General features: G+C 37.3%; 2 protein-coding genes and 1 long non-coding RNA gene across 9 annotated transcripts; all 3 read left to right on the top strand.

Moving 5' to 3' along the window:
- The first annotated feature begins 430 nt into the window (after positions 1 to 430).
- LOC147480207 (cyclin-dependent kinase B2-1-like) lies at positions 431 to 14,538 on the top strand. Of its 5 annotated transcripts, none has more exons than XM_086576337.1 (9): positions 431 to 552; positions 8,672 to 8,896; positions 9,002 to 9,128; positions 9,651 to 9,712; positions 12,195 to 12,306; positions 12,430 to 12,523; positions 12,620 to 12,689; positions 12,779 to 12,914; positions 14,152 to 14,538. In XM_086576337.1, exons 1-9 carry the CDS (start codon positions 446 to 448, stop codon positions 14,242 to 14,244), a joined length of 1,026 nt encoding a protein of 341 aa, XP_086432463.1. In that variant the 5' UTR covers positions 431 to 445; the 3' UTR covers positions 14,245 to 14,538. The 5 variants fall into 5 exon arrangements, with proteins under 5 accessions (XP_086432463.1, XP_086432462.1, XP_086432464.1 ...); XM_086576336.1 differs by lacking the exon at positions 14,152 to 14,538 and adding an exon at positions 13,291 to 13,764; XM_086576338.1 differs by lacking the exons at positions 431 to 552; positions 14,152 to 14,538 and adding exons at positions 668 to 841; positions 13,291 to 13,764.
- An 893-nt stretch (positions 14,539 to 15,431) lies between these two features.
- LOC147480205 (uncharacterized) lies at positions 15,432 to 26,503 on the top strand. 3 transcript variants are annotated; one of them, XR_015205671.1, is made up of 6 exons: positions 20,283 to 21,424; positions 21,507 to 21,585; positions 21,674 to 21,924; positions 22,014 to 22,752; positions 24,356 to 24,460; positions 25,442 to 26,503. It is a non-coding gene; the product is annotated as an uncharacterized LOC147480205 (long non-coding RNA). The 3 variants fall into 3 exon arrangements; XR_015205670.1 differs by lacking the exons at positions 20,283 to 21,424; positions 21,507 to 21,585; positions 21,674 to 21,924; ... (1 more) ...; positions 24,356 to 24,460; positions 25,442 to 26,503 and adding exons at positions 15,432 to 16,281; positions 16,378 to 16,826; XR_015205669.1 differs by lacking the exons at positions 20,283 to 21,424; positions 21,507 to 21,585; positions 21,674 to 21,924; positions 22,014 to 22,752 and having other exon boundaries at positions 22,784 to 24,460; positions 25,442 to 25,787.
- Positions 18,069 to 19,986, top strand: LOC147480206 (AT-hook motif nuclear-localized protein 26-like). The gene is made up of 3 exons (XM_086576160.1): positions 18,069 to 18,757; positions 19,571 to 19,641; positions 19,822 to 19,986. Exons 1-3 carry the CDS (start codon positions 18,637 to 18,639, stop codon positions 19,984 to 19,986), a joined length of 357 nt encoding a protein of 118 aa, XP_086432286.1. The 5' UTR covers positions 18,069 to 18,636.
- Positions 26,504 to 27,024: the final 521 nt, after the last annotated feature.

Below are 27,024 nucleotides of genomic sequence, written 5' to 3'. Positions count from 1 at the left end.
AGGTGTCTTCCAAGCTTAATTGTAGGGAAGAAAGTGGCAGTATGACTCTTGGCTGTGGGTCTGGAAAAGAATATCCTCTTTCTATTACGTCACCTGGTTTCTAGTGTAGAAGAACAAGTGTATTTCTACTCCGGTAGCAGTACTGCAGTAGTAGTCCATTTGGTTTGCCTGTTCAAAAATTTTGTGTTGTCGACATTATGAAGAACCTCAGCAGAGCATAACCTATGAAAACGAAAACCTCTTTGGTTAATTAAGACAGCAATACATGGTTGTACATAACCGTGGACCATATATGAACCAGAGCTGAGGCATCAGTTCTTGCCCCAGCATCTTCCAGCTATAATTATCTTTGAGGACCCCAGTAGTAAACGTGAAACAACTGAAGCAGAAACAACTCCCGATTGCAATTAAACTAGTGGGCTTTTTTCATCGGGCTTATCAACTAATGGGCCATGTTTTTTGTTTGGCATTAAAACTTATAAAAGCACACCAAACAAACCAGAACTCTAAACTGCTCTTAGTAGTAGACAAAACCTTCTGCTTCCACCGAAGGTACTTTGTTTTTGAACCAGTGCAAGATTCTTCTTTTTTCTGTTTTTTGTTCTTGTAATGTCGTCTCTATTTATTTAATTGAAACTATATGAGAGGACCAGCATTATTCCCAACAGATAACATGGTTTGTGCTTGCTGATATGTTTTATTATTATATCTTCTTTCCTATCAAGGGTTTTGTTATTTAGTCCCTTCTTTCCCCTGAAGAATTTGGTTTACGAAAACTCATAAGAGTCCAGGCGAGTCAAAAAGGCTGTTGAGGAATATTAGCCTAACTGTTTGAACATAGGTTTGTCCTTCACTGATTTTGTTCCCTACTATTGTATTGGTGGTTTGTGTATAGGAAACCTGATTCTGAGCTGAGCTGATAGGGGCCAGCAAGAACTCAGTGGTGAGGTGGGTATATAGATGGCTAGATGTACACAAGAAAAATACAGATTAAAACTAATCGCCCCAACAACACTTGTTGACAGCTTTTAAATTTTTATGGATATTGGTTTTTCCTCTATTGCGCTGGTACTTCATATTTTGTGATGTGTCCTGTGTCGGGGACTCGTACACGACTCAGATACGACGCCAACACTTCTAGATGAAGAGGTGGATGATAATGTACCTTAAATAAGATATGACCTTGTTATGTACTACCAAACATTTGGATAACAAATTATCAATAAAGAACATAAACATATATGGGGAAACTTCTCTGCTTCAACTGAAGACTAGAGCCTCTCTTCTTTTCTTTTTTCTTCTTGTCTGTTTTTCTTTTCCTCTCTTTTAGTACATATATCTCTCGTCCTTTTTCTCTCTATGCTAACAACCTGAAATTATCTAAGCCATCCATGTGGCTGCATCTAACAACGCTTCACTCTACAAGACAAAAATACCAAACTATCCTAATACAGATAAAGTAAGACACCTAGACCCTTTGTCCATGTCCAGGGACATGACAATACCTCAAAGCATCCTTGCCCTCAAGGATGAAAGTTTGGGAACCTTGTTGTTAGATGGGTTAAATCCTCCCAAGTAGCATCCTCGGGCATTGAGTTGGACCATTGTACCAGGAGTTGAGTAACGGCTTTGTTGTGTTTGGGTACCATTCGTCGCCCCAAAACTGCAAATGGTTCAACTACTATCTGTCCCTCATTGTCCACCATTGGCAAGTGTGGCATTGGGACCATGGCTTATCCTATTTTCTTTTTCAGCTGTGACACCTGAAAGACAGGGTGTATGCGAGACCCAATAGGAAGCTGTAGTTTATAAACGACATCGCCAATCTTTGTTAGAACTGGAAAAGGGCCATAGTACCTGGCAGACAGCTTGTGGTTCTTCCGAAGTGCCACGGAAGTTTGCCGATACGGCTGAAGCTTAAGGTAAACCAAATCACCAACATTAAAGGTCCTCTCAATATGTTTTTTGTCTGCATACCACTTCATGTTCTCTTGAGCTTTGAGAAGCCCCTCTTTAATAAGCTCCACCATAACTGCCCTTTGTTTCAAGAATTCTTCCACAGTAGCTACCAATGTACTGATTTCAACTGGAATGGCAAGATGAGGTGGCGTGTACCCGTATAAGGCTTTGAAAGGGGGCATTTTCAGACTTGTGTGATAGTTTGTATTGAACCACCATTCGGCCAGAGAAACCCATTTATACCAGCTCTTAGGTTGATGACCTGTCATGCAACGTAAGTAACATTCAAGGCAGGAGTTTGTTCTCTCAGTCTGCCCATCGGTTTGAGGGTGAAATGAGGTGCTAAGATGGATGGCAGTGCCCAGGATTTTGAACAAGTCGCGCCAGAAAGAGCTAGTGAACACTTTATCCCGATCAGAAGTAATCGAAGCCGGAAGTCCATGAAGTTTGTAAACATTGTCCATGAATACTCTTGCTACAGTTGCAGCAGTATATGGGTGGGACAATTCGATGAAATGGCTATACTTAGTGAGGCGATCAACCACCACCATTATCACATCTTTCCCCTCAAACCTTGGTAGTCCTTCTATAAAATCCATGGTTAGGTGTTGCCAAGCTTGTTCTGGAATGGGTAACAGTTGTAAAAGACCAGCAGGAAAAACATGCTCCCCTTTGTTTCGTTGGCAAGTATCACAAGAACTAACAAACTCCACTGTACTCTTCTTTAACCCAGGCTAATAAAAATAAGTTTTAGCCCTTTGATAACTTGCTTGAATATCTAAATGTCCACCTACTGAAGAAGAGTGAGTTGCTGCCAACAATCGTTTTTTGAGATCATTACCCTTCCCAATATAAATTCTCTGCTTGTAGCATGTGATACCTGCGGTGAGGGTGTAGTTCGGGGTACCTTGAGGTGCCAATAAAAGTTGAGAAATAAGTCGTTGAGTGACTTCATCCTGCTCATAACTTGAAGCTACTTCTTGCATCCAATGTGGTTGGACGGTAGAAATAATATTGCAAGTGGCTTGATCTTCCATCACTCTTGAGAGTGCATCTGCAGCTCTGTTTTCAAGTCCTCTCTTGTACTTAATTTCGTAATCGAATCCCAATAGCTTGGTAAGCCACCTTTGTTGCAATAAATTGGTAATCCTCTGTTCCATAAAGAATTTGATGTTTTGGTGGTCAGTGTGAATGACAAAAGGATGACCAGCCAAGTAGGACTTCCACTTGTTGACTGCCATAACAATTGCTAACAATTCTTTTTCATATGTGGAGAATCCCAATGCTTTAGGTCCTAAAGCTTTGCTGAAAAAGGCAATTGGTTGTCCTCGTTGCATTAATAAAGCACCGTCACCTCTAGCACAAGCATCCGTCTCTAAGATAAATGGTTGTGTAAAATCTGGTAACGTAAGTACGGGGGTTGTAGTCATGGCTAATTTGAGGTGCTCAAAAGCTGCTTCAACTGCTGAATTCCACTTAAAGTTATTTTTCTTTAGCAATTCTGTTAGTGGCCTGCTGATAGTACCATAACTCTTGACAAATCTGCGGTAATAGCCTGTGAGTTCCAAGAATCCCCTTAGTCCCTTCAAGGTTTGAGGCTTAGGCCAGTTAACCATGGCCTCTATTTTTGATGGATCGGCTGCGACACCTGCTACAGTGATTAAATGACCCAAATATTCCAACTGTTCTTGAGAAAAACTACATTTAGAGAGCTTAGCAAACAACTGGTGCTCTCTAAGAACAGTTAAGGCTTGTTGTAAATGAATTAGATGCTCGTCCAAGTTGGAACTATAGATTAGTATGTCATCAAAGAATACTAGGACAAATTTCCGGAGAAATGGGCGGAATACCTCGTTCATAAGTGCTTGGAAGGTCCCTGGGGCATTTGTGAGGCCGAACGGCATAACTTTGAACTCATAGTGCCCTTCATGTGTGCGAAATGCAGTCTTATATATGTCTGCTTCATGGACTCTAATTTGGTGATATCCCGCTCGAAGATCTATCTTAGAGAAGACTGTGGCACCATGTAACTTGTCTAACAGTTCATCTATAATTGGTATAGGAAACTTATCCTTGATTGTGAGGTCATTAAGTTTTCTATAGTCCACACAAAACCGCCAAGTCCCATCTTTCTTCTTGACTAACAAGATTGGGGAAGCAAATGGACTATAGCTTGATTGTATTATGCCGGCCTTTAGCATTTCATTGATAAGCTGCTCAATGACAGCCTTTTGAACATATGGGCATCTATAGGGTCTTTGGTTGATCGGTTCAGCATCAGGTTTAAAAGGGATACAATGATCCAGGACTCTTGGTGGTGGTAAGCCTATGGGTTCAGCAAACACATCGGCATATTCATGTAGTAAGGTGGTTACAGGTGGAGGGATTTCAGGTTGTACTTGTGTAGCGGTGATGGAGAATAACTATCCTACCAATCCATGGGTGTTTTTTCTTAAAAATCTCTTTAAGGCATGCCCGCTCATCATCTTTAATGTTGCTTCCTCTTTACCTCCAGTCAAGGTGATTTTCTTGCCATTTCTTTTGAAACTAAGTTGCAACTTGCTCAAATTCATTAGCACATCGCCACATTTCTTAAGCTAGTCCCCTCCTAACACCATATCACACCTGCCCAACGGCAACAATCTGATATCATCTTTGAATTGTTGCCCTTGCATCTCCCATTTCAACTGTGGGCAGTTGGCTTTACTAATCGTCCTCTCTCCATTTGCCACTGTCACTAACATGTGGGCCGTAGGCTCCACTTTGCACCCAACTTGCTTTGCAACCTCCGGATCTAAGAAACTGTGCGTGCTCCCCGCGTCAATCAAAACAGTAATTTGTCTTTTCTTAATGTGACCTTGAATCCGAATAGTATTGACTTACATTGCCTGTTAAAGCATGTAAGGAAATTTCCATATCAGTCTCTATTTGTTGTAACAACTCTCCTTCTTCACTCTCAGTGCCACTTTCCTTTTCTTGATTCTCATCACTGCCAACCAGTATATATAAGTGCTGGGTTTTGCAAAGGTGTCCAGGCTTATATTGTTCATCGCAATTGTAGCATAAGCCCTTTTCTTGTCTGACCCTCATTTGAGCTGGGGTCAATCGCTTTATGGGTGGTGTTGTGGGTGTTGTTTTGTTGAGGGGGTGCATATTTAGAAGGGGTAAGTGGTTTGGTAGGTGGGATACTCGTATTCTTGATTGAAAATGAATTGGTTGGAAAGTAAGAGGGGGTAGATGTAAATGGTTTCTGAATTGGCATAGGTTTTTGTTGTTGAGCTGCAAAAGCAGCTTCTTGCATTTGGGCTAAGTACAACACTTGCATTAGTCGAGTAGGTTTGAACATTTGAACGGAAGCTTTTAGTTTGTTCTTGAGGCCACTCAAGAAACTAAGTACAAAATATTCTTCGGTGAGATGCTTATTATTGCTAACTATCAAGGTTTTTAGTTCTTCAAATTGTTCGTAATATTCTTCCACAGTGGAAGACTGAACCAATTTGTTGAAGGTTCCTACGTAGTTTTCTTTTCCCACCAATTCGAATCGCACAAATAAATCTTCAATCATATCGTCCCATTTAATTAAATCCTTACCCGCTTGATACTCTAAGAACCATGAGTCTGCCTTTCCTCAAAATACAGCCATAGTCACTTTTTGATTCTCTTCAACAGGATGAAGTAGAAAGAACTTTTCACACTTGCGAACCCAAGCTCTAGAATTAGTACCATCAAACCGAGGGAAATCAATTTTCGGGGGTCTGAGAAAATTACCTTGAGCTTCCATTGATACGTGGAACTGATGTCTAGGTTGCGTTGCCGAAGTGCCATGTCAGTGACGATGGTGGCCAACTCTCCCGCACTAACCCCATCTCCCCCATCTACTTGTTTCTCCTTCCCTTTCTGTATTCCCTCATTAAGTAGCTTAAAGAGTTGTTCAAATCTGTTTTCTGTTCTCTTCTCTGCTTCTTCTCTTGCTTGAGTGTCTTTCACCATTCTCTCTGATAACTTTAAAATATTTTGTTGTAGTTCCATCATTTTTGTCTAAGCTTCTATATCTTTGGGATTGGGAGCCATTGACTCAAGCCGAGGATCAACTGCTCTTGATACCAATTGTTATGTACTACCAAACATTTGGATAACAAATTATCAATAAAGAACATAAACATATATGGGGAAACTTCTCTGCTTCAACTGAAGACCAGAGCCTCTCTTCTTTTCTTTTTTCTTCTTTTCTGTTTTTCGTTTCCTCTCTTTTAGTATATATATCTCTCGTCCTTTTTCTCTCTATGCTAACAACCTGAAATTATCTAAGCCATCCATGTGGCAGCATCTAACAACGCCTCACTCTACAAGACAGAAATACCAAACTATCCTAATACAGATAAAGGAAGACACCTAGACCCTTTGTCCATGTCCAGGGACATGACAGACCTCAAGAAACATGGAATCAAAATCCTGTAACTACAGAGTTTTACTTATCTTTACTATAACTTTCTCGTCATATAGTCTATTTAATAAAAAAATTAAAATTAAAATGAATATTAGCCGTGTCAACGAATCTGATATTTTAGACTATGCCGTACCCAAATCTCCGTACCTGTGTCTAAATCAGACACTTGTACTTTCTTCCAACATTTTTTTTCTTCTTCTTTTAATTCCATATTAGGGTTTTTGTTGTTTTTGGAAATGCAAACCTATGCGGTGTAAAATTTATGCAAAATAGTATGCATTTTGGAGTTACTATGGGTGTTGAAATGCTGTTTTCCCAATTTTTTTGTTATTTTTGTTCTTTTGATCTTCTGTATTTAGGTTTTGTGGCATAATCTAGCACGTGTGGAAGCCAAACAACTTCTGAACAATTCACCTTTATGACATTCAGTACTATACTTCAATCTTGATTAATACATAATTTGTTACTGCCAAACAGGGTCTAAAAGTATTTTTAGTCGGTTTTGCTAATGCAGAGAGTTTATTTTGCCTTGTTTAGCTTACTTCAGTAATTGTTCTTTTATATATGTTTCACATGACATATCAGTATTAACAAATGTGATTGTTGGTTGTGTTTGTCCCTGCTGAATTAATTTCCTTTTTTCCTTAAAAAACTGTGAGTACATCATCAGTTTAAGAAAACACTTAAGAGCCTTGAGGCACCAAACCTTTTAGAGGGTGATTGGGATTGGGGTGTAAGCTTTTTTTTTATAGTTAGAACTTGATTCCCCTTTCTATTTCCTTGGGAAGGTCGGAATTAAACCCAAGACAATGGGACCAAGTCCCAAGGCTCAGCCTGACTGTTCCAACTATCCACCCTTATACATCCTTAGAAATATTAATAATTGTGTCACACATAACATGCCTTATGAATATTATTATCAAATGAGTTGGAAAATCTGTCAAGGCTTTAGGTTATCCTTGGGGATACACTGTCAAGCTCTATGCTGTCAAAGCTGTTAGGCGAGACACTGACCTGTGCATAAACGCCTTGTGCACGCCTGCGATTTGACCTGCTGTTTTAACTTTTAACAAAAGGCTCAACTATTTGAAGATGAGATGGAAACTATAAAACCCAAATCTTTGAAATTTAAATGGCAAAAGCTCAGTAGCAAATATTATGTCCAGTGGCAAATAACAAGCCCAGTAGCAAATTAAAGACCCTCCAACTTAAAATCAAAACCGGAAAATTTGGATCTGTGTTGTTCTTCTTCCCCTAATGCATTTTGAAGTTGAGATGTGGGAGTTGTGTGGGTGTAATCATTGTTGCTCTGAAGGTTTCTAAATTACAAGTTATAGGTTTGTAGGGTTTTTCTTCCCCTAAGCGCGTTTTTTGTTTTTTCCAAAATAGTACGTTATGAATATTTAAACAAATTACAATGGGAGAAGGGACAAACTCGCTACAAGTTGCGCTGGTAGTCCCTTTGGAGTAGAAAAACCTACCCTCTTAAAAACAAACTCATTAGAGCCAGCATTCATCACATTGCTATCCATAACCTTGTGAAATGTTTTGATCAACTCAATGGAGTGTGATGCCATGAAACCAAAAGTGTCAAAGCTACTAGTTGGAACAATAGCTGCAGTTTATTAATTTATTTATCTATCTTGTTTGAGTGGTTATGGTACAATAGCTACTAGTTTAGAACAAGATTCAGACTGTATTGCTTGGAATTTCTAGCTAAATGAATTTGAGTTAATTGGGTTGAGTTGACAAATTTTAATGGATTGGTGTTATTAAGGAAATGGTTTCATTTTTTTGTGGAATGGTTTGTCATTATTCTGATTTGTAATTAGATAATTTTGGAATACATAGATGTCAAGAGATAGCAAGGTTTTGTGTGATTCTAAGGAGAGTAGTGGATTGAACGTAGAAAACACAATAGTGTGATTTTATCAAGAGTTTCCCAACTTTTTGGAATTGCAATTATGTTAGATTCTTGAAAGTATGTTTTTCATTTTGTTTCTCAACTTTTTGGAATTTGGGTTGGTTTTTATTCTTTTTGTTGTAAATTTTCTTCCAACGCACTTAAATTATAGGATTGGTATGGATTAACCTTTTTTTTATCCTTGCATGTATTGACTAAGTTTTTTAGTATACTGGCAATGTGCTTGACCAACATGTATATTAATACATCGTTCATTGTTTCTACAATTGTGTATTGTTCTGTATGTTGATTGTTCATTTTTCTCTCATTGCTTATACAATCCAGCTGTTTTGACTTTTCAGGTACTTGTCCCATTGCAAAGACATGGATCAATATGAAAAGATAAATTTGTTAGATGCAGGATGTTTCGGAACAGTCTTCAAAGTGAAGAAGAAAGGTACAGAGGAGTTTCTAGCCATGAAGGAGATCCTGGTTTCCAAGTCAGATGCGGAAAACGGAATTCAAGTGACTACCCTCCGTGAGATTGCACTGCTCAGAATGCTCAGTGACGGTCCAAACATTGTTAGGTGTGTAATTCCTCTCTTTTCTTGTTTGTTATCACTCGGTACGTCTATTCTACTGGCCTCCTTTTTTTTCCTTAGCTAGGAGTTTATAGTATCTTTTCTATTCAGATTGAAGGATACACTAAAAACTATCAACAAGAGAGGAGAAACAATCTACTGCTTGTTTTTTGAGTACATGGAGATGAATCTTCGGGAGTACAATGAAATGCATGGCGGAGATTTAGCAGTGGTGAAGGTAGGATGTGTATTATAATTCAGTACAATTTTTGTTTTAGAACATTCTGCTTGATCTTTTTTTTTTTGATAATTAGTTATATTTTGGACCAAAGGCTCGCATTAGTGGCTTACTGTTGGTTCAAAACTTTCATCTGTTTCTGTGGTTGAACCATGATGATTGTGAGTAGTGCCTATACACAGGATAGGACAGTTGCTCTTATACCAAATATGTTATGAATTTCTGATTCTCAGAGAAAGATCTTTTGAGTTCTATTAAAAAAAAAGAAAAGGTAAACGGGAATAATGTTTCTTCGTTGCTTGCTGACAGATTGCATAGAACTGTATGTGATGCTCACAATTTGAATTCAATAAACGTTAACCTACTTGGTAGTTTGAGGATACTAGATATGGTTAACTAGTAATTACTAGATGTGGCATGTGACAAAAATTGCAGCACAAATTTTCGTATTCATCTTATATTGTCTTTTGATTGTTTTATCTCTATTACATTGTCAACTGAATGATCGTTTAATTGATGCAGAAGCTGATGTTCGAATTATGCAAGGGTGTTGCTTTTCTCCATGGCCGCGCAGTGATGCATAGGTAATACACTAATACTCCTTGAGGAATTGCACAGAATCACATTAATTTGTGTTGTTTCATTAAAAAACCTCCTGATGGTGAATAAATCTTATCAATTTTTCTTAGAAATCTCTCGTATAAATCATGTAAAGTACACGGATTTTATGCATTTACCACAAAAGTATCATGCGCCACAATCTTAGAATTATTTGAGTTCTATATTTGTAAAGACTGTATATTTTGAGGATTTTAGAACTATATATGAGTACATCCCTCTTTTTATTTTTATTTTAGTTTTTTTAAAAACAGTGAAAGAAGACCAGCTTGCTACTCGAGGGTCTCATCTCCTCCTTTTCCATTTTCAATGTTCATGGTTAGTGACGTTGAAAGTTGGCAAACTGAAACAGCAGCACAAGTTAGATTAATCCTCTTTCTTGTTCTGTCAAAACCCTGACAAGCTTCAACTCTCAACTTTCCTGTTCTGTTGACATTTCTTTTAACGGAAAAAGTATAGATAATATATATGATCAAGAAAAGGGTACAGAGTAGATATGTAGGATGAGATATCCTCCGAAACAAGTAGAAAAGATTAAAAAAAATAAGAGAAGTACAACTCCCAGATTGATACCCACAAGGTAATGCACATATAAGATACCCGGCAATAAAAGAAGCTCCCGAACAGTGTATCCTTCCACTGCGTCCCATATCTTCGACGAAATAATTATCTTCTCCTTTGACCTATGGTGACAAGGATCTATTGTTACTTGTACATTATATATCTTGTACTTCAATGGATTTGACTTACTGTATTATCATGGATTGGGATGTTGTGCTTGTGGTTGCTTAAATTTTTTGAACCAGATTGGGGAAGTTTGTGCAAAGTATGTTTCCAAAGCGAACATATCTTAAATCTCACTGTAAAACATATCATGGAGAGGAGGGCTACATCTGTAGATTCACTTTCCCAATTGGGATTGAGTATGCCTTCCTAAAGAAGAGGGTGGTATGAGCGGTAAGCGGGTACTGTGAATGAATATAAACTTGTTGGGAAAGTGGCTAGGGTGATATGAGGAAGAGGAAGACCACTTTTGGAAGAAGGTGGCAGTGGACGAGTATGGAGATGGAGGAAGCAAGTGGTAATTTGTGGAGGGGTATTACTAAGTGTATTTCTTTTGTTCCTGGTTCTGGAGAGTCTTATCTCTTTTTTGGGATGACATTTGAGTGGGGATACCTTACATAAAGAACTTGATGGAACCTTCTATTAGTGTATAACAAAAACAAAAGCGCATTTGTTTCAGATTATGGAGAGAGGTGCTATTGGTGTGCATTGAAATGTTTTACATAGAAGGTGCCTAATGATTCGTAGATTGAAAGTTATGAAGAGCTCTTAAGTTTTACTTATCAAGCGGGCCATAATTTTGGAGAAGTCGATAGAAGAATATGAGTATGGGATGATAACAAGTGTTCATGGTGAAGTTGTTTCACCCAAGTCTTGAAAGTTTGTATGCTTCAGTTGTGCTAGAGCGTACAAGTGGGTTTGGAAGAACTCTACCCCATCTGAGTGGATTTCTTTTGTTGCTTACTTAGGTAGGATTTAAACTATTGAAATTTGAATTGGACGAGTATGATTAACAACTATTGTGCTCTTTTAGCAATGGTGTGGTGGAAAACATGGAGCATCTTCTTCTCATTTGTCCCTTTCCTTATCGAATTTGTCGCTATTCTTCGCATTTTCAACGTTGCTTCGGTGCCTCCATCCAATATTAACGAGGCTTTGGGAAGGATATGGTTAGCGAATTATCTCCTAAGGCTATCATATGGATACTTGAGCAGGCTATTTCTCTGGCCCAAAGAGCCAATTTACTTTTCCCCACCCAATTAAAAAATTGACAATGTGTTTGGCTCAAGAATACAACACAAGTGATGGGGCGTGTTTAGATTTATAATCCCATACCGGGGGGGTGGTCTAAAGCCTTTGCATTTGAATATATAAAACCTGGGGCCTCTTCACTTGTCACCAATTGGTTTTAAGTTTGATGCCCCTCTTCAATACTATCAAATGCTGAATACCAGTTATGCCTAATGGTCCACTATGTATAATTAGGTTGGAAAAGATTGGTATCGTGCTATGTGTTGTTAAACAATGTTATGTGTTGTCAAACTAAAGTTATTTTTGGTTTTAGGCATTTCTTACGAAGAAGTGAAGTATATGAGGTATTCATGTTCCTTGACAAATTTTATTCTGTTTGGTTAAAGGGTGATTTAATTAAAATTATATATCACTTTGATGTCAAAACCTCTGTGGTTCATATACATATAATTCTCAAATATTAGGACCCCGGTTGTTTTTAAGCAATCTTGAATCAAACAAGAATCTAACCCATCTCTAAACTTTTATGTTTTCAAATTTTGACTGGATCCTTTTTTAATTTGTTAAAAAATGAATTAATACTTAGATCCTTTCTCATTGCAATATTTTTGATCTATCACATCGTTTGAACAGGGATTTGAAGCCTCAAAACATTCTGATTAATCCTAAAAGTTGGGAACTTAAAATTGCCGATTTTGGACTGAGTCGGCAATTTAACATTCCAACGGAGGTGTATTCCCTTGATGTATGTATCCTCAAAAGTTCAAGTTGATTTGCTTACTTAAAAAGAATAATGCTTATGATTTAATTTCAAGTTTTTCCAGAGCCAAAGCATTGTTGTTTGACAAGATTAAGCACATTGTTGCAGGTCTGCACAAGACCGTATAGAGCTCCCGAGTTGCTTCTAAACATCGAAGAGTATACAATAGCCGCAGATATGTGGTCTGTTGGATGCATATTCGGTAAGATTCTCTATATAAATGTGCCATTAAACATCCAATTACTTTCAAAGAACACATTTTAAAGCATTCATTCATTTTGTTAATTTATGAATCTAGCGGAATTGGTTCAAGAAGGTGTACTTTTCGAAGGATCTAGTGTTTCCGATCAGCTTCAGGAAATTTACAAGTTCGGTTCACTTCCCCATTTCTTCTCTACCATGTCTTCATTTTTAAAATTTATCTGTGATCTTTAGTGATATCTCTGTCATGGTGAAGGTTATTGGGAACTCCAACTGAAGAAGAAATTCCTGGGATAAGCATACATATTGAAACTCCAAGTGATACTATTACTGCACAAGATTTATCATCAACCTTTCCTCAACTTGAAGCCAGTGGTGTAGATTTACTCTTTGTAAGTTGTTTATTATTTACTACGTTTCTTTACCCATATTTAAATTATATATACATTTACAACAAGTATGCGTTACCCCATTTGTCCATAAACTAAAGTGTAACTAAGAATTTCAGATAGTGTCACAATGTATACTAATTTCAGGTATATAGGGTACCGATATTCAATAAAAATAAAAAATAAGTTGAGATTTTTCAATAGGAATCTATACCACTCTTGAAGACTGCAACAATAATTGTCAAATTACAAGCATCTCTTCGCTCCCTTGAGCTTACACTATTCCAATATATTTTACCTTATTAGATGCTTTTGTGCCACACAAAACCTGGAGAAAAGTTTGTTTAAACGTAACTTTCATATTGGCCGGACTTTGTAGCTGCAGTTGCCGTATACAAGGCAAATGCTACACCATAATGACAAGAAGGTCAAGCGCATCCTACCATTTAAACAGGAAGCTTCTCTAGCGCCAAGAAACGGACTTAGAGCTCACTGAAACATATTAGTGTGCCATCTCGGATGGTTGAGATCAATTCGGTGTAGCATGCATCCTGTGTAAAAAAAATTTGACTGATATAACGACATAGGCATTTACTATACTTCTAGAATCAGGACCACTTCATCAATAGAACTGCACCAATTTCGGTAGCTCTGAGACTTTAAACTGCGCAGCTAAATCTGAAATTGGTTGCCTGCTGGTCATTGAGCAGCTTGACAATGGGATGTGTCACATTTTGTGTAATCAGAGAAAATATATGTTGTAGTTATTGCCTAGTTATCAGGATAACGACGTACATATTACTATTTTTTTCTGAAAGCACTTCAAATTAATTATAATTTGGGTTTACCTCAACGGTAACAAAACAAAGAAGCATCATGGATTTTTTTAAAAAGATTATGCCGAATACACTTGTTGGTGGACAAAATTGTTCCAAAATGAAGAACTAGGAGAAGATGTTTGGCTAACTGCTGCGTGGAGAGTGAGGACAGAGACAGAGAGTTAGAGAGACGAACCTAGACCCATGCTAGATATGTTGAAAATACAATGCACAATTTTAGAATCTTGTGACTCTATTAGTATATAATTATTTGAGATTTAATTAGTTGAAAACTCAGTAAATTATCTTAATTTTTGGCCATCCAGTTGGAAGTAGTGTTCAAGAAAAAGAAATACTACTAATTTCATACTATCTGCCTTTTTTTTTAGTATATCTTACCTTGTGCTGGTTATTAATTGCAGCAAATGTTGCAGTACGATCATTCAAAGCGGATATCTGCAAAGGCTGCTTTGGAGCATCCTTATTTTACTGACTTGGGAAACATTGGCAAGTGAGCCACACACTGTTTTAATTGTGTATTTGCTTCTAAGTAAAGCTTGTCTTGTTATTTTTATCCACGACAAGTTTGGTTTACTTTCCTAAGTTGCTGCTATTTGAGTTTTCGTTTTTGTTCAGTAGATAATTTCATTTATCTTTGCAATTGAACTATAGGACGTCAACACTGTTGAATAGGAGTTGTTACTGTAGTCATTTAACTGTAGTTGTTTAACTGTCTGTAAGGAAGTCTCACTTTTAACCACCTCTGTTTCTATATGATTTGTTGTACAATTTAAAATCACAAATTGCCATGATTAATGTGATGGGATGAATGACTTTTCCTTTGTTTCTTCTTCTCCTGCTCTTCCTATCCTTTCTGGTGTACTTAGCAGTTTATAAAAGAAAAAACACCAGTCTTTACAAATTGTTGCGAGTGCTAGTGTGACCCTGCATTCGCTCATGGTTACCAGAACACTCCACAGAAGACGAAAAAATCGTAATTAATAACTACCGTCATCCTTTTTTATCAACTTGTTGGTGCTACTGTCTTTTTTATTATTTTTGATGAACTTGTTAGTAATGAAGCGGAGATGTTGATCCACAATGTAGACCTCACAATCTGCGCTGTGTCAATCTCTCCCATCATATTCAGTTGGAAATTCAGTTAACAAATGAACCATGAAAGGGAGAGGAATTGAACCCCATCTCACAATCAATTCTACCTGTACCTGCCCGAATCTTCATGTGGCTGGGCGGTAAACTTGTAATTCTTGTTTCAAATCAGATGTCAGATTAAAAGGAGGTAAGTATGAAATCCAGTTACTTGTTACAGCAAGAAGCCATGAACCTGGTAAAGAAAGAAAAAAATCAGCACCACAATGCAGTCCTTGGTACTCAGTACGAAATTTTGGAGCCAAACTTTGGTTGTTTTCCTTTTTTTTTTCTGGATAAATAACTCCAGTTGGGATGATGAAGATGTGCGCAAGTTTAAAGATAATTCGGCTTACATGCACTTTCTAATGGAGTTGAAAACATTGTATAAGTGTTTATGATAGGATCGTAGGACTATGGGCAATCGCACCAATTTTGGGAAAAAACAAATTGCATGCATGTCTAATGTTGAAATGGAGTTACTAAAAAATGGTGACGGTGAGAACTCTTGGGATCTTTATATCACCTCTATCTATATTAAAACAGAGTCCAGCTGAGTAGTGTGTCTGTTGAAATGAAAGACCATCTAAGACCATTAATACTGAGTAGTTGAGAATGCTCCCAGTGACCCACGTCAGTCTCCCTTTTTTCTCTCATGCTGACACATCAGATTTTACCTAAAAAAATAAATTCTACGCCTTTATTTTGCGATTTCAATTGTTCGTAGTCCAAAATACATAAAAACCCAAAATAGATAAGTAGATAAAAACCTCTTTCTTAAATCTTATCTCCATTTTTAAACAAAACGAAACCTATTCTTCCAAAATTAAACTAAGAAATTGTTCTATCACCCAATATCCCCAATATCCTGTAAGTCTGTAACAAACTTCTCTTCACAACCAAACCGATCCTTTAGATCAATCAACCTTGCAACAGTAACGCCGTACAACTCAAAACTTCGAGCTTCATAATCCACCGGTTCAAAGGATCCAAGATTGTCAATTGGATGGTCGAGTTCTTGGTTATCTAAGAAGAAGCATTAATTTGACTTTCCAGCTGTACTAGAAGGTTATTCCAATGCGAGTTGGATAACTAGAGGTACCCACATTAATAAATCCCCATCTGGGTGGATATCCACAATCGCAAGAGGAACGGTTTCGTGGGCATCCAAGAAACAGACATCCATGTATCTCTCATTCAACTATAGAATCCAAGTTTATTGTGCTAGCAGCAGCTACAGGAGATGCTGGCTGAGTAAAGCTGCCTACCACTATTTGCGGCGAAGATTGAAGCATTGAAACAGTGCAAACGATGGAGAAGAACAGGGCAAACGATGATCTCCCTTATGAGATAATTGAGAAGATACTCTCAAGGTTACCGGTCAAGTCTATTCTGCGATTCAGGTGCGTATCAAAATCATGGTGTTCTTGACGATCCCAATTTTGTTGATAGGCACTTTAGGGGTAGTTGATCCCCAGCCTGCCATGATGATGATGCAGGAATCCTCCAGACCATGTGACGAAATTATTACTAAATCTAGGACTGCTTGAACACCTCGAAACTGCAATGCCACTGTAGGAGGTAATTTTGGAGTGCAAACCAGATTCACTGGAATTATTAACTGGGGAGCAACTGGTGAATCTGGAAATGCACATTTGTAATGTTGCAATGGATGGTGGGTGTTAATGACTGAGAATAGTCCAACTGGGGAAACATTGCAAGTGAAATCAACATTTTAATCTATTGCTAACTTTGTGTCATCCCGTGTGCTGATTGTTTTATTAGTTTCTCTTTTTTTCTACTTTTTCTTAAAAGATACAGAAAATATACTATCAGGAATTATAGTTAGGTTCATTTTCTTGAACCAAATGTTGCCAACGTTTTGTTGGGTCCTTAGGAGTGATTGTACTGTTTATTGTTCTTAATAACTATTTTTGACAGAGTTTAATTACAACTTTGAGTGGAGAGTTTAGTGAGGATCGGCCCTTTTAAACTAGGACATAAGCTTTGCTTTCCTATAGTACTCACATATCTGGACCACTCCTACTCCGTCTTGAATCTCTAGATCCTACTTTTATCCTTTTGAGTCTTACCACTGATCCATCTCAACATGATAACATTCTCATACCAAGTCTTTCAAGACCTTGGAGATCACATATTGCCCGCCATCTAGAGTATTTTAATTATTTATTTTTGAAATACTTAAAGGTTTGGAAGACCCTAACCTATATTAATAAAAATCCTAAGTACATGGTGCCATGTGTAATTGTGTATGCTCTGATAAATATTTTGAAAGATCCTTCTAGAGGAGCAGTAAAGTAGAGATATCAAATTCAAAAGGGCTGTTGTTTCCTTTTGCCAAGCAGTCTGCAGGCAGCAGCTCTATTACACTCTCTGACGGTGTGTGGGACTGTGGGTGATATAGATCTATTAATATCACATAAGTTTAGCCTTTTGCACTTTTATATGCATTGACCAACACCGACACCAACACCAGTTGAGCAACTATTATCAGATCATCGGATGTACCAGAAGCCATTATGAGTTCGTCAAAAACACTTAGAAAATTGGAAGTTGTATCTCCAGTTCCAGCAGATATAGATATTACCAACTCAGTTGCACCTTTTCACATCTCTGCAAGGATAGATTTTTCGGTTCAGTTTCGCAAGATCCAGTAGTACTACAATCTCAGATTCCGGTTGAAATATCGGGAGATTCGCCCAATTGAGATTGAGAGGAGAATGAAGAGTTGCAGAGAATACGATGGCAAATATAGCGAATCAAGAGCAAGCTATGTTTAAGAAAAATAGTGATGAAGCTTTAGTTAGAGCGTTCAATGCCGATTATTATGTTCATCGGAATATACGAAAAATCGGTTCAAAGACCGGTGTCGACAACCCCACCGCCCACAGTACATGAACATTACAACAGTGGGTATCCGATAACCGTCACCCACCTGGAATATATCAAACTTTGACAAATGCGGTACAACCGGGTTCTTGGACGGTAAGTCAAGGTTATTATGCAGTTCCACAAGGTGGTTCTGAGGAACAATAGGAGGTTTTGGTATTATTGGCCTCGCTATAATATATTTTTGTTATTGTCTCTTTACTTGACTTTTGATGATTATGGCTTATTATTTTAAAGACCCCACATGTCTTTGATTGCCAATGGCCAAGAAATTAAAATGAGGTAGCTGCTATTGACATTGGTTGTGGAAAGATTTACCTATCTCTTAACCTCTTTGATGAAGCTGACTTCTCCTACCAGAAGGTCCTGACCGTTTTCAAATCCACCAAGGGAGATAACCAACCTTCAGTTGCATCAGTCTTTACCCTCCTGCCTGATCTCTATTATCAGAAAGACAGGCTCCGCGAGTCTGACTCTTACTGTTAGAACACTTTAAGAATATATACAAAGCCTATGCCAGGGACCACAGTAGAGGAGAGTGCCAGTGGGATGATGGATATATCTGCCATATATGAAGATGTGGATGAGCCTGAGTAAGCATTAAAACTTCTTCAGAGGGCAATGAAATTGTTGGAAGATACGCCTGGTCAGCGAAATACGATTGCAGGAATAGAAGCACAGAGATGGGTGTGATGCTTTACATGGTTGCCAGGTTGGAAGACATGGGAAGGTTTGCAGAGCTCTTTTGAGAGCGTTGTAGCAAAATTTAGAGCCAGTGGAGATAGAAAATCAGCCTTCTTTGGTGTTGTACTGATCCCAAATGGCTTGGGTACAGTTGTACAAGGTTGATGAGGCTGCTGAATTGTTTGAAGAAGCAAGAAGGATACTTAAACAGGAGTGTGACCCATGTCATCCAGATACGATTGAAGTCTATAGCAATCTCGCGGCAACTTATGATGCCATGGGCAGGTGAGGTTTCCTTCACTTTTAGCTATTCTGCACCTAGGTAACTTATTGATAGGCTTTCTTAAGTCACTCAAAACATATCTTACTATTTTTTTCAAGTAAAATGCCATGAAATCTTTAGAATTGACTAATACAAATGACACGAACCAGATTACTAGAAGTATCATTTAGTAAAATGGTTCACCATCCATTGCTCAAAGTTTAGTGTTGTTTTGCTCATCCAGTATCAAATTTCTTTTAGGGATCCCTTTCTTTTATACCCATTTCATGAAATTGTTTTTTAATTGGCTTATTGTTTGAACAGAGGACATTACCATGTAAGCCTTAAGGGAGATGCAATTGGAAGTTGTAGTGTCAACTGTAGTAGTTTCAATTAGCTTAAACAATGAGTACTAGGAAGGACATTACATTTATTATTACTATTACCTTTTTCTTTTGTTTGTTTTTTTTTTTTAATGGAAAGAAAATGACAAAACTGATTTGAATTGGATACCATTTTCTTTTGGCACCATGAGTAGCAAAATATAATCAATGGCATGACACACCATGGGAAAGTAGCTTCAGATGGGCGATGATGGAAAGAATCATTGTAACATACACTTTGTACTTGGCAATTTGAGTTGCACTTTGAGAATTTTAAATTTTGCAGAGTGAGGGTTGAATCGTGAAGTCAGTTCCTTGGGTAAGGTCTGCCTCACCAAAAGCATTTTCATATCAAAACAATTTCTTTAAAGTTAAAAGCATCTATGCAATTAATAATTGTTACTCGGGACAGTCCAAATGCATTGAGATCTCATGTTCTGGAGGTATCCTCAGGTGCTGATATAATGGATTGTGTGTCAAACTACGCAAGGCGAAGAGGCCGGGGAGTTTGTGTACTTTCGATGGTGGCGACACGCGGTTGTAAATGTTATCGCTGCGTCGGCCCGACCCTCTTAACCGAGGTGTGGTCACACTTCATGGGCGGTTCGAGATACTATCACCGCCGGGTATTATCTTGCTCCCACCACCGCCACCACCGGGCGGACGAGGACTTGCAATATTTTTATCGGGGAGGTCAAGGGTAGGTTGTTGGTGGAAGTGTCGTTGGACCGTTGATGGCATCAGTCCAAGTGGTGTTGATGGCCACTTCATTTGCAAATGCAGTGTTTGAAAGGCTACCATTAGATGATGAGGAGTCTCCCGTCCACATCCAACCCTCTGACCTCCAAATCCTCGGGGTTTACGGGTAGTGGCGGAGGGTGCGAACTCGGCCGATGGTGGCAAAGTGGAAATGGTGCAAATGGTAGAGAATCGATAATTGGATCTACTTTTTTTTTTTTTTTTACTAAATTGGTTTGGTCATTACCGCAGATGTTAGTAAAGAGAGAAAGTGAAGAGAAAGTGAAGTAAAAGTCAATTCATCGAGGTCACCCCATGTACTTTCGAACCAAGTCCAATCACCAATTACTAAGGTCACCCCATGTACTTTCGAACCAAGTCCAATCCAATTGCTCAGGGAAAGTACTATAAAAAGCGAAGGAAAAAGCATCCACACAATATCATCACTACTCTTTTGTAAATAAATTCTATTACAAACGAGATGTTCCAATGTAAAACTAATGTATTTTATCAAAATAAGTCCTAATTGGCCAGAACTATGTCATTACTGAAACATACACCATCTTTCCCTGAAACTCCAATGAAAATTCAAATCATGGACATAGGCGACAATGATTGATATAGTAACTAACAGTCTTGAGCACTGTGAAAAGATATATGTACGCTTTACACTTACTAGATCAAGGTTTGAGAGCTTGCAATCTCCTTCAAAAAATATTAGAAAAACATAAACCCTTCAAACAAAATATGCAATGAATCATTAGCTATGTAGCAAGTCCGGCCATAGGCCGGGCCAAATGGCTAGTTAATACTTAATACTGAGTAGTGGAAAATGCTTCTAGTGACTCACGTCAGCCTCTTTTTTTTTTCGAGACTGACACATCAGATTTTTCATAAAAAAATGAATTATACGTTTTTTTTTTTTGCCCATTTTAATTGTTTGTAACTCAAAATAGATAAAAACCTCTTTCTATATTCTATTTTCAATTCTACAAAACACTCCCAACTCTGAAAAAAAAAATCATCTCTTCAGCTTCTCTCTCTTATTCTTCTCTATCATCTCTTCAACCCCTCTCTCTTATTCTTCTCTTCTTCTAAAATTAAACTAAGAAATTGTTAAGGATGATAGAATGATATCAAAATTACAGAAAATGCTGTTCTCTGGCAACACCTCTCAAATCCCTCTATACCGAATTTCATTTTTGTTTTATCATATTAGAACTCAGATTTCAAATTTATCTTCTTCTTATTCCATTACCAAATGACAAGTTTGACTTGAGAAGCGAAGCCCAGGCTGAGACAAATAGAATCTATGAAATTGAGATGGAAAAAAAATGCAAATGAACTTGAATTCCCTTTACAATGCTCTTTGGGCAGCACAAGCACATATGAGGTTACATGTGTATGAGTTGGAGTTTAACTTGTGAGTTATGACTGATACTTTTGGTTCCAGATCTGCAAAAACCTCAGATAAAGATGCTCCTGTTCACAAATGAGGACGATCCTTTTGGGAGTATTAGAGGGGGGACTAAAGCAGATATGATTAGGACAACACTGCAATGGGCAAAAGTAGTTGATACATACCATTGTTTTAGCTTCCAATTTAAAAATTATGACATTTCTATTGTTGTTACAACTGTTTTGTTTTTAGGATGCACAAGATCTTGGCATATCAGTTGAACTTCTTCCACTAAGTCGGCCTGACGAGGAGTTTGGTGTATCTACATGCAGTATGTCTAAACCATCTCAAATGTGTATTTTAACTTGGGGTTTAGATATCTACGAACCATCATTTACTCTTAAATTTCTCTATTTCAGGACTTAATTGGATTGGAGGGTGAAGACCACCGCTTTACATTACACGTGGGTCATTTCTCATATGATTTGTTTCACCGCTTATACGTACAAGTGAGTTATGATTTATCTTGTTTTCAGATTGGAAGATATGAAAGATCGGTTGAGAAAGCTTAATGTTCAAGAAGTGTAAAGTCGGAAGAATCACTTTCTCATTAGTTAATGGTGTATCGATAGAAGTGAATACATATGCTTTGATTCGAGTCAACACTTCGGTATATGCATCACCATAATTTTCTTAAAGCTCTCCGTGATTTTGGTTGATCTCCGAAGTCATTCATAAATATGTATTTTGTCCTTGCAGTGCGATTCGTGGCTTGATTCTCGTTACTAATCTTCCTTTAAAAGTTAGTATCTCTTAGTCTTTCTTCACAATGAATAATTCAGGAAGAGGATTTACGTGCACGGTAAAAGAATTGGAAGAAAGGGAAGTGAAACTCAAAGGTGAGTGGTCCAAGGAGCGTAAATCGACATTGTGGAATTACAAAGGCAACTCAAGATGAAGAGGCGGTTGAGATCAACATTTGAATATCAGCATTAATTCATTGCAAGCGGAGAGGAAAAAGCTTCAAGAAGAGATCGCAGAGGAGCGGCAATGGAGAAAGGAGCTTGAGATGGCAAGGAACAGGATAAAGGAGAGCTGCAGAGGTAGATAGAATTTTCGAGTCTAACCAAACTAAGGGCCGGTTGTTGATGCTTAAACAATAAGTTACTTGGTCTTCAAGCAAAGGAGCAGAAGCATTTAAGATAGCCGAGCTTGAGAAGAAACTCAATTCTATGAGAGATTTTGAGGTAGTAGTTATGGACCTGTAAGTCCCTCAGTATGGCAAGACAAGTAGTTAAATGATACCAAGATTCTACTTTTTAGTGTGGTCTTTGCATATATGTGGCAGGTTTTGGGAGCGGCAGTCATGGCCATCAACTCAAAAATGGAACTGGGGTAACTCAAAGATGATGTGCATCACAGGATTCATATGGTGGAGTCTATGGGATTCAATGAATGTGTCATCTCTTCCGCCACCGTAAAGAAAAAGTTATCAAAGGTAATAAAATGCTTTAATTTAGAATCTCTACATGTTGATATTTGTGTTTTCCTTTCTTTTAGGTATTTTTTCAAAATGTTTTATTTAGGCATGAATTCTGCAAAATTGGTCATTGTGTGAGATTTTTTTTATGAGAATGATATAAGTATTATATATTTCTTTTTGCGGTATATGTAGAACTATTTGTAATGTGAGAACCATATTACATGCCATCTGTGTTACAATTGCTTATTTCTTCAAACTTTTCGAGAAATTGTTTTAAATGTCAAACCATTTAGGCAAGATCAGTCAAGTATCCCCTAGATAGCAATTCATTCTCCAAACACAAGAAATATCTCATTCCAACAGAAAACGAGGGGTGGTCAACCCATTTGTTTAATTCAATTCACTAGTTTCCTTTATATCTTGGTTTTTATGAGTTTCTTGAAAAGAGACAATGGTCTGTAATTGCATTCTTTTCTTTTTGCTATTACATTTTCTACTTTAACTTATTTGATATATCTTTTTTCCCATGGTTTGTTGAGAAGAGATGGTTGCATCTTGCACTTTTCATCCATATACTATAAAAAAAATCATGATATTCTTTTGTCTCTTAATTTGGATGTTGAGTTAGTGAACTCATAAATCTATGTTGGAGGAAACTTAGATTGTTAATTGAAGGGGTGCTCAATAAATTTACATGAAGTAGCAGAGGGGTGTGAAGTGGCTGAAGGGCCAAAAGTACACCATGTATTATTTTTTGTTTACCTGGCCCCCTACATGAGTTGGATGGAAAGGATCAACCAATTCATATATGCTTTTCGTGAAGGGGTGAATTTTCCAGTGAGATGTTAGTTTTCTTAACATATTCATATATGCTTTTGGTTACAATGATGATATGTATTTTTTTTTCCCTCACACCAATTTTTGGCTCATACTAGCATATATAAATGCATCCTAGCATTTACCACCAAATAGGGCAGACCATTTTAGATGTTTCATCTTATATGGTGATTGCTGTTTTATGAAATCATTTAAGCTTAAATTATTTCTATCACTAACAATATTTATTTGGTTAAATGAGAACTTATTGATGTAATCACATAGATGCAATTTGGTTAGTAGGTACCTGTTGATGCAATTTGGTCATTTCTATTTTGACACCTAATTTTTATTGTAATCTTACCGGGATTTGGTTATATGTAAGGACTTTAGTTGCTATTCCTCATCATTTGAAGTCTCCTCTATCAAGGACAAAGGAGGTACTTTTTTTTCTACTAAAATGTACAGAGTCTGATCACACTATTATTAAAATGATAGTCATATATTTTACAGTTTTACCATCCGTGATTAATTGCTTGATTAAGACGAAAACCACAGAGGGAGAGGATGTAAATTGTTGGACCACGATAAAAAGACAGTAGTGCTTATCGTTGAGGAAGGGTCAATTCATGGTCATTTCAAACAACCTAAGAGTGGTTATGTATAATTTTGGTTCATTTTAGCAATTATTCATGTTCATCATACATATTTAAAGAACCTCCAATTTTCAAGAAAATGTTAACTTACCTAATTGTGTTTGCTTTTTGGGTGATGTTCCATGGCGGTACCTTGCTTACAATAGGATGATTGGGCCTTCTCGAAATAAAGAATTTAGCATGGTTGATGCAGTTCTGAGGTTGCTATAAAGTTAGCAGCCAAACAAGCTTTGGAATTCCCTATTACTGAGGCAAGTACTTCCTGTAGCCCATTCCTTATGCATCTCCTTGCTCTTTTCATTTGTGACTTATTATGTTGATCTCTTAGACCTCTCACTGCCATCTTAATTTGAGTCATATAATATCAGCGGGCTATGTATCTTATCATTTTAAGTAATCTTTTTAGATCTAAAATGTGGAGATTTAGCTGAAATTATATTGTGCTTTATAGTAGAGAACTATATACCTGTTTGGTTGAGGACTTGATCGAGGGTTTAAATTTAAATTGATTGAAATCTGATATAAATGGTTGGAGGATTTAAATTTATCTTCAAAATTGCAAATTTCTTGGTTATTTAGAAAAAGGTTACAGGATGGCGATAAAGGGATTTCGATTGCTACTTGGCCAATGTTCAATATAAACTAAAGGATAGTGAAAAACTATTCGAGAAGGATTTGTAAAAAATTCAAGGAATTGGTAAGCCAAATATGTTCCTTCCAATTCTTAAAAAAGTATGACTTGAAGAGAAATGTCATAAATTACCAAATACATGTAGTCAAGACAATGGGATTTGGTCTCTAGGGGCCAAAATGCTAAGATGTCTCTACCTAGAACCAGATCAATTTGTTGATTGGTAATAATAGATAAGTAACAATCAACAAAAGGGTCTTAAGGAATCTATATTAATAACTAAGACATCCCAGCTAGGCTCATACCTCTTAGCCCATTGTGTCATCATGTTCCTTAGCAAGGCAGTAAGGTAAACAATAAAGTCCCAGTTATGATTGTTTCAACATATTGGAGCTCCACTTAAAGACACTGCCTTGGGATTTCAATCCTCGAAACAGAGCCCTTGCAGAAGCCCAACCAAGGAGAAATGTCTTGACATCTTGGCTACTATTTCTGAGCATGCACTATTTCTTTGAACTTTCTTTTCTTTTAGAGTTTATTTTATATTTTTTGCCTTTTGTCTCATGATAAATGTGTAAGTGGACCTTCATATATTGGGCAGAGACAACGAAAGAGTTCATTGCAAAGTTGGATCTTAAAACTGGCCAGAAAGTTCTTGGTGGTGGTTGCGGCATTGGTGGAGGAGACTTTTACATGCCTGACAACTTTGGTGTTATGGTTTCTTTCAATCTTGAACGTGCCATTGGATGCAAATGCTTTGTTGAATTTAATGTTACTAAATGTATACAAATGCTTCGTTGAAGTTGATGTTGCTGACTGTATGAAAAAGACATACCCACATACAAATGTGTTAATATTTGTACCAAAGTTTTTTTCTTAATCTTTTGTAGAAGCAGCCCATACAAAGCACTTTATACTTTATATGTTCTGTTTACTTTCTTCTTGGAGGAGGTTACTTACAAGAATGTTCACATAGAAGTAAACAAAGCAGCAGATCATCTAGGAAGGTTGGGTGTTCACAACGATGATGGATTCGTAGTATATGGCCCATATCTTGGTTGTAGTTTACTGCCTACAGAGTAAACTGATGTAAGACTGTAATTAAGAGGAAGAATATATGACATTTCACAGAGTATCATTTATGGGTCTGCCCAAGTTTGCAATAAGTTGCATTCAGTTGCGTCAGATTGTAATCAAGTTCGCATTGATTTCATCACTCTTGGCTAATCTATATTCCAAATCGTTGCACATGTAAATTTGATTACAAATTAAATTAACATCAATCAACTTCATAGTAGATCATTTTAATTACATTTCATGGTTCCATGATTTAGTCGAAGTGTTAATCAACTTCATAGTAGATCATTTTAATTACATTTCATGGTTCCATGATTTAGTCGAAGTAGTCAAGTAGCTTGAAGTTTTTGGCAATGTAAACCATATGTAGGCATGCAACGTTGGTCTTAAGGAAATTGGTCATAAAGAAAGTGATTGCCAAGATGGTGGTATTGCCTATGGTTGTTGATGTGTTATTTGATTTTAAAACTTTGAAAGAGTTCTACCGGAAAGTGATGACATGCTCTTGCTCCCATAATCCAAGACAACATGCCTCCCTATTCTTAGTTAAACCCTGAATATATGCCAACGACGTACCATTAATATAGGTTTATTCGTAATCCATTATTCTCTTTGTTGGAGTTTCTTTGCATGCCAAGTGAGAACGAGATATTTTATTCTTTAATCGGAATTTTTTTTCATCTATACAAGTATTGTGTGTGTATAGTATTTTGATTGCAATCTCTTAAAAAAATAGAAAAACATAAACCCTTCAAACAAAGTATGTAGTGAATTATTATCTATCAATATACATATATTATTTATTCAAGTGGACTTTACGCATTTGAGTCATTAGCTATCTATGTAGCAAGTCCGGCCATAGGCCGGGCCAAATGGCTAGTTTTACATACAAACCGGTAGAAACATAATTATGGCAGCTGTTAGACAAGACCACAAATTTGGCTGGGTTTATCACACTAGCCAAATATAAGACCATTATAGCAGCCACATTGGAATGACATTTTGGCCCATGTAGCACCCCATTAGACTTGCTCTTAGGGGGTGAAACAAAACAAAATGTATATGCTCGCTAACCCCCTTCTTCCCTAATTTTTATTTCTCATATTC

The sequence above is a fragment of the Coptis chinensis genome, chromosome 8, assembly GCF_015680905.1.
Source record: "Coptis chinensis isolate HL-2020 chromosome 8, ASM1568090v1, whole genome shotgun sequence".
NCBI classification, from domain to species: Eukaryota; Viridiplantae; Streptophyta; class Magnoliopsida; order Ranunculales; family Ranunculaceae; genus Coptis; species Coptis chinensis.
This window is presented reverse-complemented; position numbering and strand designations above follow the sequence as displayed.

What these genes read in the sequence shown, in the direction of transcription:
- LOC147480206 (XM_086576160.1), top strand. Translation starts at nt 18,637, where the DNA reads ATGAGGCTGCTGAATTGTTTGAAGAAGCAAGAAGGATACTTAAACAGG. An exon ending in ACTTATGATGCCATGGGCAG is followed by an intron (nt 18,758 to 19,570) that starts GTGAGGTTTCCT and finishes AGGTATCCTCAG; the next exon opens with GTGCTGATATAATGGATTGT. An exon ending in GAGTTTGTGTACTTTCGATG is followed by an intron (nt 19,642 to 19,821) that starts GTGGCGACACGC and finishes GGTCAAGGGTAG; the next exon opens with GTTGTTGGTGGAAGTGTCGT.
- LOC147480207 (XM_086576336.1), top strand. Translation starts at nt 446, where the DNA reads ATGGGCCATGTTTTTTGTTTGGCATTAAAACTTATAAAAGCACACCAA. An exon ending in GGCCGCGCAGTGATGCATAG is followed by an intron (nt 9,713 to 12,194) that starts GTAATACACTAA and finishes TCGTTTGAACAG; the next exon opens with GGATTTGAAGCCTCAAAACA. An exon ending in GTGGTGTAGATTTACTCTTT is followed by an intron (nt 12,915 to 13,290) that starts GTAAGTTGTTTA and finishes CGGACTTTGTAG; the next exon opens with CTGCAGTTGCCGTATACAAG.